This window comes from Ursus arctos, unplaced genomic scaffold (genome assembly GCF_023065955.2).
Source record: "Ursus arctos isolate Adak ecotype North America unplaced genomic scaffold, UrsArc2.0 scaffold_26, whole genome shotgun sequence".
In the NCBI taxonomy this organism is placed as follows: domain Eukaryota; kingdom Metazoa; phylum Chordata; class Mammalia; order Carnivora; family Ursidae; genus Ursus; species Ursus arctos.
In genome coordinates, this window is record NW_026622941.1 from 19078742 (window position 1) to 19097232 (window position 18491).

The 18491-nt window shown below is 36.7% G+C and overlaps 1 protein-coding gene across 1 annotated transcript in view; it reads left to right on the top strand.

Annotated features, from left to right (window-relative positions):
- Positions 1-18491, top strand: part of SLCO1C1 (solute carrier organic anion transporter family member 1C1) — a 59715-nt gene that overhangs the window by 28772 nt on the left and 12452 nt on the right. Inside the window, exons 6-10 of the mRNA XM_026502317.4 lie at positions 1821-1967; positions 3982-4080; positions 5831-6076; positions 7103-7267; positions 15237-15432. Coding sequence (XP_026358102.1) covers positions 1821-1967; positions 3982-4080; positions 5831-6076; positions 7103-7267; positions 15237-15432 — 853 coding nt within the window. The remainder of the gene's footprint in view (positions 1-1820; positions 1968-3981; positions 4081-5830; positions 6077-7102; positions 7268-15236; positions 15433-18491) is intronic.

Consider the following 18491-nt stretch of genomic DNA (forward strand, 5'->3'; position numbering starts at 1 on the left):
GAAGAAGAGGAGAGTGTAAGAGGAGAGTTTGGACTTTTATCTCTACATGGTGTACAGTCATTGAAGGTATTTTGGGTTTTTTTTGTTTTTGATAATCACTAAAGATGTGATATAAATAGCAATACAACTAATTAGGAAATATTTAAACCTTTAATGTTAAGAAGAGAAATAGGGTTTAGAGGCAGGAATTAAAATATTTTTAATGTAAAGAGACAAGTTATTAGACAGATACCCAGTAAAAGACTCACAACTCAATCTTCTTCTTTCCTTTAAATGAGGTCCTGCTCCCTCATAGACCTAAGTGGACATCAGACATAGTGAGCACAAAATTCATCCTAAAAATGATAGGGCTCTTCTCAAAAATGCTCCACGTACAACTCTCATTCCCCCCACAACACTGGAGCGCAGAGCTGTCCAGCAGAACTCTCTGTTCTATATCTATGCTGTCCAATACAGCAGCCATTAGCCACATGTGACAGTTGACTACTGTGATATAGCTCCTGTGACTGAGGACCTGAATTTTTAATTTTCTGTAACTTTAATTAATTTACATTTCAGTAGCCACATGTGGTGCATGGTTACTACACTGGAAAGCATAGATCTAAGATGTCTTCTCCTATCTATAAGACTTCCCTACCAACAAGCTTCTTGGGATCACACACATGTTAGGGGTAGAAGAGACATTAGAATCTTTTTTTTTTTTTTTGGAAAAGGAATTCACATTATATTTGGGGGAGTGGAATGGAAATCCACAGAAGATAAATAAAAAACGCTTGGTCACTTGGCTACATTTTTAGAAGAGGCAAAGTTAGAAGCAACAAGACTACCCAGTAGTCTTGTCTGTCACACAGTCTGACTCATCTGCAGAAAAGAATTCACCTCAGTTCTAAATAACCCATATTTTACCTTCAAATTTTACTTAAAGGGCTACTAATAAGTGGAAATAACTCCTACCTCATAGAATTATTAGGAGAATTTAATTTTTAAAATGCCTGCCAACCACTTAGCCCAGGGCCTCACAGAGAGGGAGCACTCACAAGTGGTGATTGTCGGAGATAGAAAATAGTATCACTTTTATTAAGGTGATTAGACTCTTCAAAGTGTATTTCACTTGTGATATGGGAGTTAATTCTCCAGCTTCACATGATTATATCAAGACATGACTTCTATAAAAGCATTTAAAAATTGTTAGCTTTGAATTTCATTCTAAGAATACTGCCAAAAAGTTATTTTTGTTGGAATAGTTATACTACTAAAGCATAGGGTTTTAAATTTTTATGTGATATTAGTTTCCTAAACGTGAGCCCTAAAAATGGTTATTCACTGTCAAACAATTGTGATGCTGCCCAAAGTGAAGTATCACCCATACAAAATTTTGAATTTCAGATAAAACTTGGTCAGCAATAAAATTACAAGTGATTTCTGTCGAAAAATAGAAATGTTTAAAGATTAAGGGAAGAGAAGTCTTCTTTCAAAATTTTGTGTCTTGTCACAGACAGGATGTTTAATGTTATTGGAGCATAGGAATTTAAAATTTCAGTGTAAATATAGAATAAAAAAGAGAAGAGAAAATAAGAAACAAGGGATCAGAAAGAAGAATCAAGAGTTTCTTGGTCAAAATCTCTGGGGGATTTATGTTGCCTAAAACATTGAAGCCAAAATATTTTCCAATCTTGCTCTGACTCCTATCAAATTATGTGTATTGAAAATTTCACTTTTACATCCTAGTCCAATTTTAGGGCAGCTTGTAGAAATGCAGAATAAATATTTAACTTTGATACTGATCTAATTTCATTCCTCTTGTTTGCTCTCCTTTCAAGAATGTGAAATGGATGCCAGCTCTTCCATGTGGGTTTATGTTTTCCTCGGGAACCTTCTTCGTGGAATTGGGGAAACTCCTATTCAGCCTCTAGGCATCGCCTATCTTGATGATTTTGCCAGTGAAGACAATTCTGCTTTCTATATTGGTAATGCCTACTTCATTCATCTTCTTGGGAAGCAGGGTACCTGGTTTTCTCAACTCCATTCCAAACTAAATAGGGCATGGAAGGTTTTATCCTTCAGATCCAGTTCCTTTATTGAGTTCACACGTTTCTGAGGGCCACACTGAGGATTTTGATGATGAAGAAACTTGGAATTAGAAGGCCCAATTGCATTAGGGAAAAAACATCAGACTAAAAGGAAATAACTGGAAGGATCAACAGCCATGATGTATGCCATGATTGTGCAAATATCTTCATGGACTTCAGACTTCATACATTCTTTTTGCTGAATTAATTGTACTACTGAAGCATTTAGGCGTCATTTATATTTATTTTTTATTTTGTTTCCAGAACCCTAGAAACTATTTCCCATCTTTTAAGCCCTATTTAAAGCATTTTCTTCCTATGAGGGATAGGCAAGGAGTTCTGAGTTCTCAATAGCAGGTATGAATGGATAAAAACACAGGAAGGATGAGAGCAAGGCCTGAGGCTAACCCATGTCTGGAACAGTTGCCCAAAGATAGACCAGCAGCTAAAATCACACACACACACACACACACACACACACACACACACACACACACACACACTACAGCAAACTCAAACTCCAGCGCCAAATGCATCTAAGCAGCATTTATTGAGTGCCTCTTACGTCTTGGAAACTAAATTTTTCTCCATTTCACACATCAGTCTTGATTTCTTGGGGTTCTGATCTTTTGAGGGCCCGGCCTATAAGGGATAGAGGACAAGATTGAAATTCACTGAGAGGGGCTGTGACTAGCTCCACAGTATTGTTCTGCTATGACCATGTGTGCAGAGCTCCCGAGGGCTCTCATTACAGTCAGGAAGGCTGTGATTAGAAACAGTTACCTACTCTAACGGAAAAGTGCAGCGTAAATGAGGACCTGGAACAGAAGCTCTCTCACGTGTGCTAGGCAGTCACTCGGGACTAGAGGAAAGGTAGCAAGCCAAGAGATGCATGTAGGTGTCAGGGTGTCCCCTTCCTGCTCTCTCTCTTCACCCCTTCTTCTCTTCCGGAAAGGATCTGGTAACTGCCATTTACTCCTCCTCTTTTTTTTTTTTTTTTAATATTTTATTTATTTATCTGACAGAGAGAGAGAGACAGCCAGCGAGAGAGGGAACACAAGCAGGGGGAGTGGGAGAGGAAGAAGCAGGCTCATAGCAGAGGAGCCTGATGTGGGGCTCGATCCCATAATGCCAGGATCACGCCCTGAGCCGAAGGCAGACGCCCAACCGCTGTGCCACCCAGGCGCCCCATACTCCTCCTCTTAACTTAAGTTAATCTGCCAGCGATATGTATGCGTCAAGCTCTGTGACGAAATGAAAGGCAGATGGGACATACTTTGCAGGGAAGAGCTACCTTTCTGGTAACCAGAAGCAGTGTTGTTTAAGCAATCTGCTCCCGTTTCCTGTTAACGCTGCCCAGGCTGGTCATGATTATTCCAAAGAGCACCTCTCTGCACTCCCAGGTCTAGCTCTTTGGCTGGCTGTGTTCAGGGATCTGCATAGCTACCACTCTCACAGATGGTCCCACAGACTCTCTGAACGCATGCAGCTCTGCACTAAGGTGGAAGAAATCAATTTTAATGTCAAAATGACTCTTACGCTTAACCAACCAGAAAAAGGTTTTGAAGGACTGTCAAAATGGAATAATTCTGATTTTTATCAGTAGGGAAATCTAATTCTAATGAGTGAAGTTTGCTTCATTTGGGGGAAGTTATCTTCCTCAGAATGTTGGTGTTATTTCCTTACTAAGAGGTAATTAACGCCTTCCAAGTGTTCATTCTTCTTCCAAAACTGAGAAGGACTTATTTCCTGATTCAAAAAGGTTGAAAAATTGACAAATTAAGCACACTTAAATGATGAGTTGATGAAATATTTTCAGCTACTAATTGAATCTCACTCCAATTTCTTGTTTAAAATTTTATTAATTTACAAAAGCAGAGAAATGACACTTTTTTTTTTTTTTCGGGTGCAGGGTGTGTGCAGACGGTTGCAATTATAGGACCGATCTTTGGTTTCCTGCTAGGCTCATTATGTGCCAAACTGTATGTTGACATTGGCTTTGTAAACCTAGGTAAGGACGTTTGTTTTATTTATTTATTTATTTATCTTAGTCACTGCAGTTTTTTTTTTTTTAATGGGGATAGTGTAGAAAATATCAAATTCCCTTTTTATAAAGTGACAGGATGGTAATCTTTCATAAAATGAAAATAATCTGCTGAAAATCTGTCATTGATACATTCACCACATGCGTTAATAAATGGAACATGAAAAACAGGCAGTGGTTAGAACTGGATGACCCCTGGTTTGTCATTCAGGTGTGTCCCTTTTCACTTCTGGTTGGCCACTTCACATGCATTCTGGCATAGTTAAGACTAGAAACTGTGGCTTCCTGTTGGCTCTTGTTGGTTCAGGTGTAACAACATGACAGACATATCAATTGATACTGTATTTTCTAGACTTGCCAGGAAGACCAAGAATTGAAAGTCTTCTGGCAACCAAAATATGTTCTTTACTGTACAAATCTTTTTCAGGTGGAGGCATATGAGAGTGAGCCTACCTTACTCTTTAGGAGAGTGCTTGTGGAGGGAATAAATGGGGGACCTCATCTTTCTGTAGCTATTAATGTGTTCCTTTCCTTGCGAGATGTACCTCCTAGATATGTACATTATGTTTCTTTCTTTTTTAAGAAGTTTAAGAAAGCATTTAGAAACAAGAAAACAAGTTTCATTTTTAAAAATTCTGAAACTGCATTTTGAAGTCTTTGTGTGTTAAAATTAAATGCATTACAAAAATGGTATTTATTCCTTCATTTATTTATTTGTTAACCTCATTAATTTTGCATCTATTCTATCCCAGGTGCTATTCTACCACAAAATGGTGAACAAAATGGTAGTTGAGCACCTCGACTTCCTGGGGTTTTAAAATCCAGTCATGGAGATTGATACAGATAAGCAAGTGTAGGTGTGATGAGTGGTACAGTGGGAAACTGTTAAGGGGAAGCAATGAAGATACAGTGATGAGCCAGTGTGAACGTTTTACTAAGTATAATGTGGCAATTGAGCCTAGTTGTCAAAGAACATGTGTTTATTTCATTGTTCCCACAGAGGACGGTGGAGGTATTCTATCATAAGTTTTATGGATTCTTATATAGGAAAGAAAAGACACTTGATTTAGTTCAAAAGAACTTCATCACTACTTACCTTTTCATCAATAAGAAATGGGGTAAAAAATAAAGTTTTGATGATGAATAAGATATTGACATTTTATTTACACATACAAATCTTGCTTCAGACCTAGAATAGCTCTGAAGTATTACTACCCATCCTTTAGTGAATAACATTCTGAGTGTTTTAGACTAGATTGGGACCAGAATGTGTAGGATTTAACTCTTTCTTTGAAAAGAATCTTAGATGTTCAATATGTGGACGAGATACAAGTGGTGCTGATGTTGGGGAGCCAGAGGAAGGCTTGGAGTCCCCATAATTTTCCCTCACAGGGTTCTTGTTTCCTGTCATGGGCCAGGGGGACCCTCAGTAGAACCCCAGGGCAGAGTAAGACCCCCTCCCCCAGGACTTAGACTCTCTATATTTTAAATCTAAGGAAGAAATGAAGAAATGCATCATGTTCCCAAAAAAAAGCACCATGTTTCCTTCAAAAAGCAAGATGATGATCATGTTCAGACTAGAAAGTTATTGTGCATGAATTATTAGGTATTTTTATGATGTGATAGAGATAATGCTAGGATTTTTTTTTTAAAGAGGCTTATTTCAACTCACTGGCTTTGCTGTATGTGCTATTTAGCCATCCTCTCTGCCTTTCAGATCATGTAACCATTACTCCAAAGGATCCCCAGTGGGTAGGAGCCTGGTGGCTGGGTTACCTAATAGCAGGAATTGTAAGTCTTCTTGCAGCTCTGCCTTTCTGGTGTTTACCAAAGAGTCTGCCGAGACCCCGAAGTGGAGAGGATTCCAGTTCCTCCTCTGAGAAATCCAAGTTTATTATGGACGATCATACAGACTACCAAACGCCTCTTGGAGAAGAGTCAAAAATAATGGAAATGGCAAGAGGTGAGCCCGATTCTTCTTGATTTTGAAGCACTTTCAGTTTTCCTGTTGAGACTCTGTAGGGAATCTATAAATAATACCCCTCTCTCCCCATCATTTGTTCAGAAACATTGAGAAACTATAAAGGAAGCGGAATTGAAGATTACAAAGTCAGCTTTATTACTGGAGAGTGGATTAAAAACATGACCCAAAGTTTTGGTAACCTTCTTGCTGACATTCCCACCCTTACACCACTCAGGTTAGACCTGGCAACGGCCCCTATCTGGGATTGTTGCTTCCCATCAGTCTGGGTGGACAGAAAAGAGTGAATCTTCAGAGCCTGTGGCTTTTTAACAGATGAGATTCAGTCATTTGACAAATGTGTCAGTGCATGTTCCCACCATTGATCAAAGGAGTGAGTGTGGTGCGGGGCACAAGGCCAGAATGCTAACGTGAATTCCTCCCATGTAGAAAAAGAATGGCCATGAGAAAGACTGGTCCCCCACAGTTGGGCCCAGCAAGCAAGATTTACAGGAAATCTTCACATTTCAAACTCTTCAGCTGAATAATAGGAAGAAGGGAGAATGCCAAACTCATTTCTTACCCTAAAGTTCATTAAATTAAATGGAGATAACATTCATGTTTCTTTCTCCATGACCATGATGCAAGTTTGAAGAGGAGAGACTAGAAAAATGAAGTTCTTGATGTCCTGCCAATGACTTTGAGCTCTGTAAGGAGGGAGTATTCTTGTCCCTCTTTCCTTCTACCCATATCATTGGGAGGAACGTGTTCCTGTCTGACTTATACCTCTAACTGTAATCGAATTATATGCCTGTAGAAGCGAATGCCTGTGTCTAGACATGAACCTGACGGATCTCAGCCTTGACTTGTGCCAATGCTTCATTTCATAGTGTGTATGTGTACCACGCCATAACTGCTCCTAATAACTGTGGCAGTGGGACTCGGCCGGCAATGCCCTGGTGCCAAGGCTGTGTCTTCTGCCAAGTGTAACACTGTCTTGAATAACTCCATGTTACTTTTGCCTTATAGATTTTCTCCCATCACTGAAGAATCTCTTTGGAAATCCACTGTACTTGTTATATTTGTGCGCCAGTACGGTTCAGTTCAATTCTTTGTTTGGAATGGTGACCTATAAACCCAAGTACATCGAGCAGCAGTATGGGCAGTCATCCTCTAAGGCCAACCTTGTTATCGGTATGCTCACCTGTCCTTCACACTTGCCACTAGGCACTATCAGATACGTCTCGTTAACTTAGGCATTTTAGAGAAAGCTGTTTTTATGTTTCGACTGAAGGTGATTTATGGCATTTTAGATATGAAGTCAAAAAGTGAGTGAAAAAAAATCTAGCAGAGTGAAAAATATCCAGTTAAAATGCTGAGGTCGTCTGTGGTACAACTTTGTAGCAAGAATTATTCACAACTGTAAATGAGTGACCTTGAGACTATTACATAAATCGAACATGCATTTTATTAGGAGATTGTGATGCTGGGTATGTGTCTTTCAAGTGAAGCCAAAACCTCCTAACAGCGGCCATTTTACCTGAAGAGTTTCTAGGATTATAAAAAGTGAGTATTCAGGGAGGTTAAAAGGTGTTCATTGCAAAAACAAAGTTTGTTTTTGCCCAGAGTTGAAGGACTTTTCTGAGTCCTGGCATCCAGGTTATTCAAAGGGGCTATGTTTCTAGCATAGCAGATCAGTCAACAATGAGAAAGCTATTAAAGGACAAAGAAAAGTATGAAGAAATGAATGAAGAAGAACCAGAATGTGTAGGTACATAAACATCATGCTTCAAGTAACTGGATACTTTTAAAACCTGGATTAGCTCCCTTAGTCCATGAGAACATCATTTAATGCTTCTGTTTCAAGACATAAATATATGTTATTCCTTTGGACATATTCCTTAATGGTAGGAAACTCCAAAGATTTAAAGACATTTCTTCTTCCTAAAATATTTTAAAATTGTTCTATGTATCTATCTCTGAAAGAGGCCGCTGAACTTATTTCAGAATATGTAATTGTCCTGTAACAATCCTGGATAATGGGCACTTAGCAGATGCTAATTTAATTGACTGTTCAGACTATTCTGCTAAATTATAAATATTAAAGCTATACCACTCAACTTTTACTTTAACATTAATTGGTTCAAATTAAGTTAATTGCATGATTTAATGGTTGACCTGAAGAAACATTTTAGATTTTATTCCCCCCAAAACCCTCTCCATGCCCATCAGTGCTTTATACTGACTTTAACAAGAACAGAAGAGAACTAAAACCTTAGGAGACATTCTTTTTATTTTATTTCAAAATCTCCTTTGTGTTTATTGAGCTATAACTTACAAGCAATAGTTAACTCTAGAGCCCCTAAATGTGTAGCTCAGCTGGATAAATGTTTACACAAAAATCTATGTAGTAACTATCAGCTAGAATATGGAGTTCATTTCAGAACCACAGAGGGCTCCCTCAAACCTCCTCCTACTCCATATGCTTTCCCAGAGCTAATAATTATCCTGAACTCTGTCATCATAGATCAGCCTCCTGGTTTTTGAACTTTATACAAATGGAATAGTATGCTGTGTACTCTCTGGTGTCTAGCTTATTTCAATCAAAGTGAAATCTATGAGATTCATTCATGTTGTGTATAACAGTTTGATCTTTTTCATTGCTGTGTCATATCCTATCACATGAATATACCACAGTTTATTCATTTTATTGTCGGTGGGCATTTGGGTTGTTTTCTGCTTTTGACTATTATAAATAACACTGCATGACCATTCTATATGTATTTTGGTGGGTGTGTACACAGCGGCTTTTCTTGGCTGTATCTTGGATCAGAACTGCTGGGTCATAGGAAGTATGTATGTTTAGATCCAGTAAATATAACCAAAACATTTACAATAGGGTTGTGTAAATTTATACTCACATGAGAAGTATAAGAACATTCCAGTTGCTCCACATCCCTATCATACTTAGTATTGCCAGTCTTTCTCATTGTAACTCTTCTTATGGGGTGTGGTGATATCTTATTATAGTTTATTTGCATTTAACTGATAACTAATGATGTTGAGCACTTTTTTGCAGGCTTGTTGGTCATTTCAACATTCTCGTTTGTCAATTATGTTCAGATTGTTTGCCTTTTTCTCTTGAGCTGTCAGTCTTTTTCTTATTGATTTGTAGGGGTAGGTACTTTTTTCTTGATACAAGTTCTTTATTGAATATATGTGTTATAACTATTTTCTCACAGACTTTCAGTTCTTCTTTTCACTCTCCTAATAGTGAGCTGCTTATTTTTAATCAAGTCCATTTTCCAGTCTTTTCCTTTCTCTTTTAAACCTGTTTTCAGAAATCATTGTCAAATCCTAAGGCCACGAAAATGTTTTCCTAATATTTCTACTAGTAGCCTAAGTGTTTTAACTTTCACGTTTAGGTTATGATACATTTCAGATAGTGGATTTTTTTTTTTAAAGATTTTATTCATTCGACAGAGAGAGACAGCCAGCGAGAGAGGGAACACAAGCAGGCGGAGTGGGAGAGGAAGAAGCAGGCTCCCAGCGGATGAGCCTGATGTGGGGCTCGATCCCAGAACGCCAGGATCACGCCCTGAGCCGAAGGCAGACGCTTAACGACTGAGCCACCCTAGATAGTGGATTTTTTAAAAAAGATTTTATTTATTTATTTATTTGAGAAAGAGCACAAGTGGGAGGGAGGGGCAAAAGGAGAGGGAGAAGCAGATTCCCAGCTAAGCTGGATGCCAGGCTTGATCCCAAGGCCCTGGGATCATGACCCAAGTGGAAGGCAGTTGTTTAACTGACTGAGCCACCCAGGTGCCCCTGGTTATAATAGATTTCAATTTATTTATTTTTGGTATAATGTCAAGGAGAAGGTCAAGGTTCATTTATCAAAATGAAAAAGCCATCTTTTCCCCATGAATTACAAGTGATGCATCTTTAAGTGTATGTTTAGTTCTTATTATTCAATACGTGCATAGCACTTTGAGTTTGAGGGCATTTGATTTGGGTGTCACTAGAATGATAAATACATTTCTGGCTTCAAATTAAAAACATTTATTTCATAAAGAAAAATTAAAAGCATTGTTTGGGGAAAGATATTTATAATAGAAAATGAGATTATATGTTATCTCATTCCTTTATTAGGTAGATAATAAATGAAATACTTTTGCCTATACAATTATTTTTGAGAAAAATTAGCACAGATGAAAGAACTTGAAATTCTGAGAGATTCAATGGCCTGCCTAATAGCATACATATATTATTATGTAGCCAGGAATAAAATTATTTCCCCTGAGTTTTATGTACTCTCTGGATAGAATTATTTTTGGAAAACTGACAAGGAGAATCTAATAATTCTTTTCTAAGTTGTGGGCAATTGATTTCTTTTAACCATAATCCTCTGCACACTCAGATGGTCCCTGAGATCCAAGCTCATCATCAGAATTTTTTGACTCATCTATCAAGGTTTGTCTGAAATTCCAATTCCTCATAGTTTTTATCATGTCATGTCTATGTATAATTCAAGTACTTTTGTGAGAGATAAGTATTAGTGTCTAATGATTTCAATCATTATAGCTAGGATTCTTTCCTGAATGCATCTTGGTTTCACATTAGTTAAGTATGGAAAAAAAGCAGAGTATGGGTAAGTGGGAAAATGAGTCAATATCCATAACACTTACTTTGATTACCTTTAGAGTAGTGAAAATAAATGCATCATTAGGTTGAAATAGAGATTAAATAAGATCTATAAAATGCATCGTAAATATATATAGCTGTCATTCAACAAATACTGTTCTCTCACTTCTTTCTCTTCTTTTATCATATTTCTCTCTCTTTTCTCCTTCATTTTTTGGGGGGTGGGTTGGGAGAGGCTACAAAGAGTCATCCTTTCTGTGATAAAATAAGTGAGAAGCACAAAGAAAGCACATTTCCCCTCTGCTCTCACAGAAGGCATTTGACATGACATGGCAGAAAGACTAAACAAATTTTCCTTGTGTTCAAGGGCCAGTTGTTACAATGATGATTTAGTTTTGCGGTACATGTTTTGCTATGTTGGCTGTATTTCTAAAGTTTAGAAATAATATTTTCTCATGTTAACTATTTTAATTTTGCAAAGAAAATTAAAGAAAAATAAGCAACAGAAATGTTTCAAATTCAGAGAGGAGGAGGCATATGGCAAAATGATTTTGCTTTTTCGAGTGTGTGGGTTTTTTTTTCCCTCATTGCAATTTCCACTGGAAGAAGTTTAATTTTTCTCCTTTTTTAAAAAGCTTCTCCTATATAAATGATCTTATGTTTTGCTTTCCTTCTTAATACACAGATTGCAATTATTTAGTCATTTTTCTTAATTTCTTGGAGTTTTTTTTATTAAATAAAACAATACCTAGTGGACATGATACATGACATTGACTCTCATTGACAACAATGATTATCATTCTCCATTCTTGTAGATGTTACACAGACAAATAAGGAAAAGTTATGATAATTCTTTGGGGCAAGTTGCTTATAATAGAAAATACTAATTTTTTGTGGCTAAGCAAGCATAGCAAATTAAATATGTGTTATGATGTGTTCTTGTGAGGCAGAAAATTCTTTTATTATACTGAAGAAAGATGACTAATTTTACTTCTTTGTCTACACCCAGTTGGCTACATGAGTGTGAAAAGTCCCATAAATTTTTCCTTGCATTTATCTCTCTGTAAAATTCAAATTTTAATATTTATATCTTCTAACATTAGCATAATATTGTGAAGGTCCGTTATATATTACAGAATTTTACTTTGTTGGGAGAAAAGCTCTAAAACATCCCAAAGTACTATTATTATTATTATAACTTATTATTTCATGTTAATGGCTAAGGCTATCATACATGTGTATGGGAATCAGAATTCTCAAATTATATTGTAATTGAACTGTCCATCTTAAAATATTTTACATGAGTCTCATAACTCCTGTATAGAACAGTAACAAAGAATAAGGTCTTCAGCATGAATGAGTATACAGAAGTAACAACAACATATTTTTTCTTAAATTTCTCCTAGCTTTCCTGTTATTTGAGTAAATACATTAAATTCAAAAGAAATACATAAATTGAAACAAATTGTGGCTGCTGGTGTAAATTACAACTAGTATTTCCATTTGCAGTATTTAGATGGTAAACATCTAAATAAAAGATGGTTTTAAGATCAGAACATTTTATGGTGTGAGTGAAAAAAAGTGTGTAATGAAGAAGTCACAGTGAAATTTCTACTTCATTAACTGACTTAAAAATGCCTAAGATGAAAGAAGAGAAGCTCTCGGAGGCAAGCAGCACATCTTATTTGATGTTCAGGAAATCTGCTATCAACTCAGCTTGGCCCAGCATAAATAGCTTACAGATCCTAGGGATTTTGAAGGGGAGAATCAAGCTAACAGTATATTTGAAATGTACTACTTCTGTTTTACGGAATCATGTTATAATTCATTTATTTTGAAATAGGAAAGTAAAATATCCAGGAGAAATGTTATATGTGAATAAACTAAAGTTTAGTCATTTAGCACATTTTTATGGAAAACTGCAAGGAGCACAGGATATGATGGTGAGCACAGTTTTTGCCTTGAAGGTGAGATTGGAGGGTGAGGGGTGAAAACCAGATAAGCTAACACAGAATTGTGACAAGGACCAAGACTGCTGCCTATGGGACCCTGTGCAAGGGCCAGAGGCAGAGGGAGAAAAGGGGTTTCTAATGACCAACTCATGCACCCTGATGCTAGAGATGTCCCTGGAGGCACCATATGGCTGGTGGAGATTGCAATAAGTTTCTAATTAGGAGAAGCCCAGAGAACTCTGGGAGAAGAAACCTTATCTTGGAGTCAGAAGAAAATCCTGTAGAAGAAGGTGTTAATACCTAAATCAAAAGCAAAATGATAAAGAGGTGTTACAAGATGAAAATGTGGGAACAAGGATGGTGTTTTGAAAGGACGTGTATCATCCGAAGCAGATATCTTGTACAGAAAGGACTAGAGCCAAGAGAACACATGAAACTTTCTGGAAGTTTCATGAGAACACAGGCCTCTAAGAGGAGGTCAGTCAGGAGAGGATATTCCCGATTTTTAACATCCTGTACTGAGGGAGCAATGCCCTTAGAATCATCTCAGGCTCTTCTAGGCCAGATCAGGGTGGGGAAAGTTTAGTGGAAACCCACACAGCATGAAGCTATGAAGGGTATCAAAGGATATCCTTTATGCTATGACTCCTTATGTCCCAGGTTTGGATTGGTATTTTGCAAAATAAATGAAATTCTAAGTACATTCTCTCAAGGTTTCAATTTACAGTCTCGTTTTCAGAAGATGTGTTTTTTATAAACTGCTTTTGGGAGATAGAATTGAAAGAGAGACTAGGACTCTGCCCCTTTTGTGTAAGTCTTAGGTCTATGAGAGGGGGATTCAGTCAAGTGCTATGAACATGTGTATGTAGAAATAGGGACTCAAATGACACACACCAAATCCATGGCAAAGCTTAGCTCTTGAGAAGGAAGATGGAATCTGGAACCGAGAAGGAATCTGTTTTATATATCTCCATATTTAAAAATCAGAAAAATAGGGAGAAAATATTAGCATTTATTAACTCAGGTCATGAGAAACCATGTTTGTTATATTATTTTCCATTATATTCTCTCTTTTTAAAAATAAATAAGAATCAGGTTCCTCTTAGTTGAGATTTGGCTCTTTAGGGGCCCAGGATACATTCATCTCTGCCACTTGTTACAGCTACAAACCTCAGTTTAGCTGGGAAAGAAAGAAAAACCAGCACCTTCTCTTTTTTTTTATTTCACCAATTTTGTGTTCTTGCCCCCTTCAAGGCGGGTTGATTTCTAATGCGATCTAGTTTTAATTTTAACATTTACCAATTTAAAATCTAACCAAGAAGTCACCAAAGAGCCTCTTTCCCCACCTTTTCTAACACAGACATGTTCCACTCCACCCACCCATCCCAATATTTTCATGTTTGTGAATCTGATAGATTAAAATGCTAGTAACAACTTAATTGAACGATATTTTTGTGCCATATATTGTGCTAGGAACTTTTCATGTTAGTTACCTCAGCACTATTTTTGTTCCATATTATAGGTAAGGAGACAGGTTTATAGAAGCTCAGAGAATCACCTGCCGTTACACAGCTATTAAGGTGTGGAACTGAGATCCAAACCAGGCAGTTAGGTGTCCAGAATCCAAGCTCTCAACCACTTTGTTGGATCTCTTCCTAGTATTGTTCTAAAACCACATTTATTTGATTACTAGTGAGATTGCATATCTATTTATCAAGAATTCTGTGTCCCAAATCCTTTGAAGGAGAGACAGTATAATGTAGTGATTGAAAGCATGGGATTTGACATCAGACTCTATATTGTCAACTCTGGTTTTAACACTTACTAACCATGACCATGAATAAATTGCTGCTGAAGTGAAAATAGCAATATGGCTATCTACTAGGGTTGTGGTGAAGGATAAATGTGAGAGATATATCAAATGCTTACCTGAATGGCTGGTACATTATAAGCAAATAGCAAATATAAAAATAGTCAAATAATACATTGTTTTGTTATTGTTATTTTGTTGTTGTGATTGTAAGGAAGGATACCAAACTAAGCAACTAAGAGTCTAAATAAAAATAAATTTTGTTTGGGCCAGAAAAAAAGAACCAAAACTGTGTTTTTGTTCCCTGAATTCCATGTGTCTATTATTGTTTTATGCACAAACTTAAAGAACATCACCTGTCACCTAGTTGCCCTTTGATTGTACCTGTTAATCCTGGGATTAGACCAGAAAGACATTGACTCATTGATTAATTCAGTGTTTATTAATTTTAAATTCTGTGCTTGACATTGTGTGAGGCAGACTTCTGAGACTCTTAGTTGTGCTATCATTCATCTATAACCTAGACACTGAGCAAAATCGTGAATGAATATTTCTATAACTTAAAATGACCAGCCAGTCTAATAACTTGTCAGAAACTATTATATAGTTTTGTATAATCTCTTAGAAAGTTTATGTCAGTACACTCAGATTTCTTTTAGAGATTCACAAAATTATATATGTATATGTATATGTATATGTATATGTATATGTATATGTATATATATAATTGTTTGTTGTTTTTGTTGTTGTTCCTTAGGGCTTATCAACATACCTGCAGTGGCCCTTGGAATATTCTCTGGGGGGATCGTTATGAAAAAGTTCAGAATCAGTGTGTATGGAGCTGCAAAACTCTACTTGGGATCATCTGTTCTTGGGTACCTCCTATTCCTTTCCCTGTTTGCACTGGGCTGTGAAAATTCTGATGTGGCAGGACTAACTGTCTCCTACCAAGGGTAGGTTCACTCATTAAGTAATCTGAGGAGGTTGGCTTGTTTAATCAAATTAATTATTGATAGAGGTTCAAAATAAGATGATTTGATTGTAAACATCATAACTATGAGAAAGGAATTGTGGTTTTATTGTGGAATAGCTGACAGTACTTTGACATGGGAGCTGTTATTGTCACCAAAATCTGTCATCTCCTTTGAATTTGGTTATCTAAGAGAAATTATTAAAAATATTAAATCTACATCTTCCTGTATAGGGCAACCTGACAATGTAAAACACAGTCCTTGAACCTTGCCTCTGCCCATCATTAGTGAAGTGACATTGTATAGGTCTTTTAATCTAATCAAACCTCAAATTTTTCCATTTTAAAAATAGGAATAATAACTACCTTATAAAATTTTGTAAAATTTAAGCAAGATGATATACCTGGAAGTGATTAGTACTTGCCTGGCACAAAAGACATATGCTATTCATAAACAATTTTTTTTCTTTGAACACTCAGATAACTGGAAAGGTCTCCATGCCACTTTTTGTAGTCTCTATTGTTTGTTTCAGGAGAGAATGCTATTCCTCAACCTGGTGAACCACACGACAGCTCTCTTTAGCTCTTTGCAGTTCGTCAGGAGAATATTTATTGATGTTTTCAGACCTATGTCATCTAAAATAGGGTGGATGATTAGTTTTCTTAGTTTCCAGGATCTGTCAATCTTAATACAAAGCTGGATCTTGAAGGAACTACCCTGTCTTTTCCTTTCAAGAGTCCTTGCTATCACTCTACCTCTGAACGTGAGTTCCCAGAGACAGCTGTGTTCATTCTTCCACCCAACTATATATTGCCTATTTGAATAAATTATTGAGCTACTACTATGTGCCAGGCCTACCACCCTGACTGTACTGCCTGACTGTCCAAACTCTGCCTATGGCTCAAAGGCCAATGCTCCTGATCTAATGATCTGGCTTCTGTTAGTTCATCTGCTGCTTATTTACTGCTTGCTCTCCAGCTTTCTTCCTATGCTTCCTTCTATGCTTACCTATCTGTCTTGTCTCCACAGTCCAATCTCCATCACCCTCACTAACCTGGTTTCTCCTGCTCTTAAGTGAATATCAGTTATACTTTTTACCATCTAAAAAGTCCAAGACAATTAGTGACTGCAAAATTTATATACTATTGCTTCTGGAAGTTATCACAGCAATGTAGACTTAACTGAGTGTGGTAGCATTGCCTTGCTAGCAATCAGCAATGTAGATTAAGGATGTTAGTTATAAACAGGAATTGCAAGAAGATTCTGGAGAGAGTAGAAGCCCTGTCTTTAACTATCCCTATGATCCTAATGGTAGATGGACAAAGTTCTTTGTATTTTGCAATTCACAAAACACCATAACTTTCATTATCTCACTTGTATCCTCAAAGCATCTTTATGAGGTAAGTTTTGTTACCCTCATTTAAAGGAAACTGAGTTTAGAAAGGTCAATATCTCTTTAAAGTATAATATTCTTTCAACAACATCATGGTGTCTCTAAGCCAAAAGCAAGCACATAAACAACAAAGGCAAAATTTTGAGGTTCACATTTAAAGTATATCCACACAATAAATGATTAAATATGTTTAAACAAATGAAAGATAATATATTCATTACATGAGTACTAGCCCTTGAAAGCAGTTGCCTTAAAAGACTACAACTGCATGGCAAAAATGTTATCGTCTATAGCATTCTAAAACTCCTCTTTTGAAATTGCTTTCCATATTTTTCAGAATATTCCCAACAATGGCAAAGATTTAACCTTTAAGAGTAGCTTTGCTATTGGAAGCAGCCAAAGAAATGGCAACATCCCTGGGAAAAACTCTTGCATCCCAGCATGACTCTTTGGGAAGCAAAATCCCATTTGAGTATAAAAATTCTGACATATTTCATAAAAAGGACCTTAAAATTTTAAATAACTGTCAACATATCCTTTGTAAAACATGCATGCAATTAATTTCTGCTTCAAGATTGTCCTAGATGATAAATTTAACTTACTTTTAGTAATATAAAATAATTGGCTTTATGGAATAGAACATGCTACCCAGGGATTATCCTGAGTTGGTCTGTTCCATTTTCTTGGCTGTTTTGATTCTGGACATTCAGCAGGAACACTGTAGACAGCTTTAGATATGGTAATGGAAGAAACCTTTCTTCTGCAATAATGAGAGTAAGTTTGATGTGAGACAAGAATTTAGAATCCAGGGGCCTGGAAGAATTCTCATTTTGAAGTTTGCCACTAATAAACATTGTGAATTTGAGCCAGTAATTTGCCCACTTTGGACCTGAGTTTCCTCATCTGCCAAATGAGAAGTTGACTTAGATCTCCTCCAAAATTCTTTCAGCACTAACCTCTGAGATCTCAGTCTTACACTATCCATAGTGGCCTGATAGGCTTTCAAAGGCACTTATTTATACTTTCAGATACCACCAGTCTCAATTAATTTAACAATTAATGCCTTATAGAAGAGAACAGGATGAAATATTCCTATATGACATCTCAGGAGGCCTAGTTATATCCTTTTATTCTGTCTGGAGACATCTCAGTGGCTTTTGTTTCATGTCTGAGGTAATCAAATGCATAGCAGTTCTACTAGATGGACTATTCCTTCAATTAAGAACTTCTAATTGCTATCATTGTAGGACCTACCTCTTAGAAAGAGGGGCCAAAATGACATTTTTTTCCCTCCAAAATAAAATAGCATTTTACTTTAATTGACTTACCAGAAATCTTGTTTCTTAACCTACTATGTCCTGAATTGTTCTTGGTGGTGGAGATATAGGAGTGAATAAAACAAATAGTCTTGACCTCACTGAGGGAACATGACCATGCACTTGGAGTTTGTTGTTGTTGTTTCAGTTTTAAGTCCCTCAAATATTTTTGCAAAAAAAAAAAAAAGAGAATAAGCTTATAAATTCAAAATAAGAGAGAAAAAACAAAAAGAATGATGGAGTACCAAGGGATGAAAAATGAGGTGCAGAGAGAAGAGAAATACCATTGCATAAGTACCCCCTGAGAAGAATAAAGGAATATGAAAAGAACA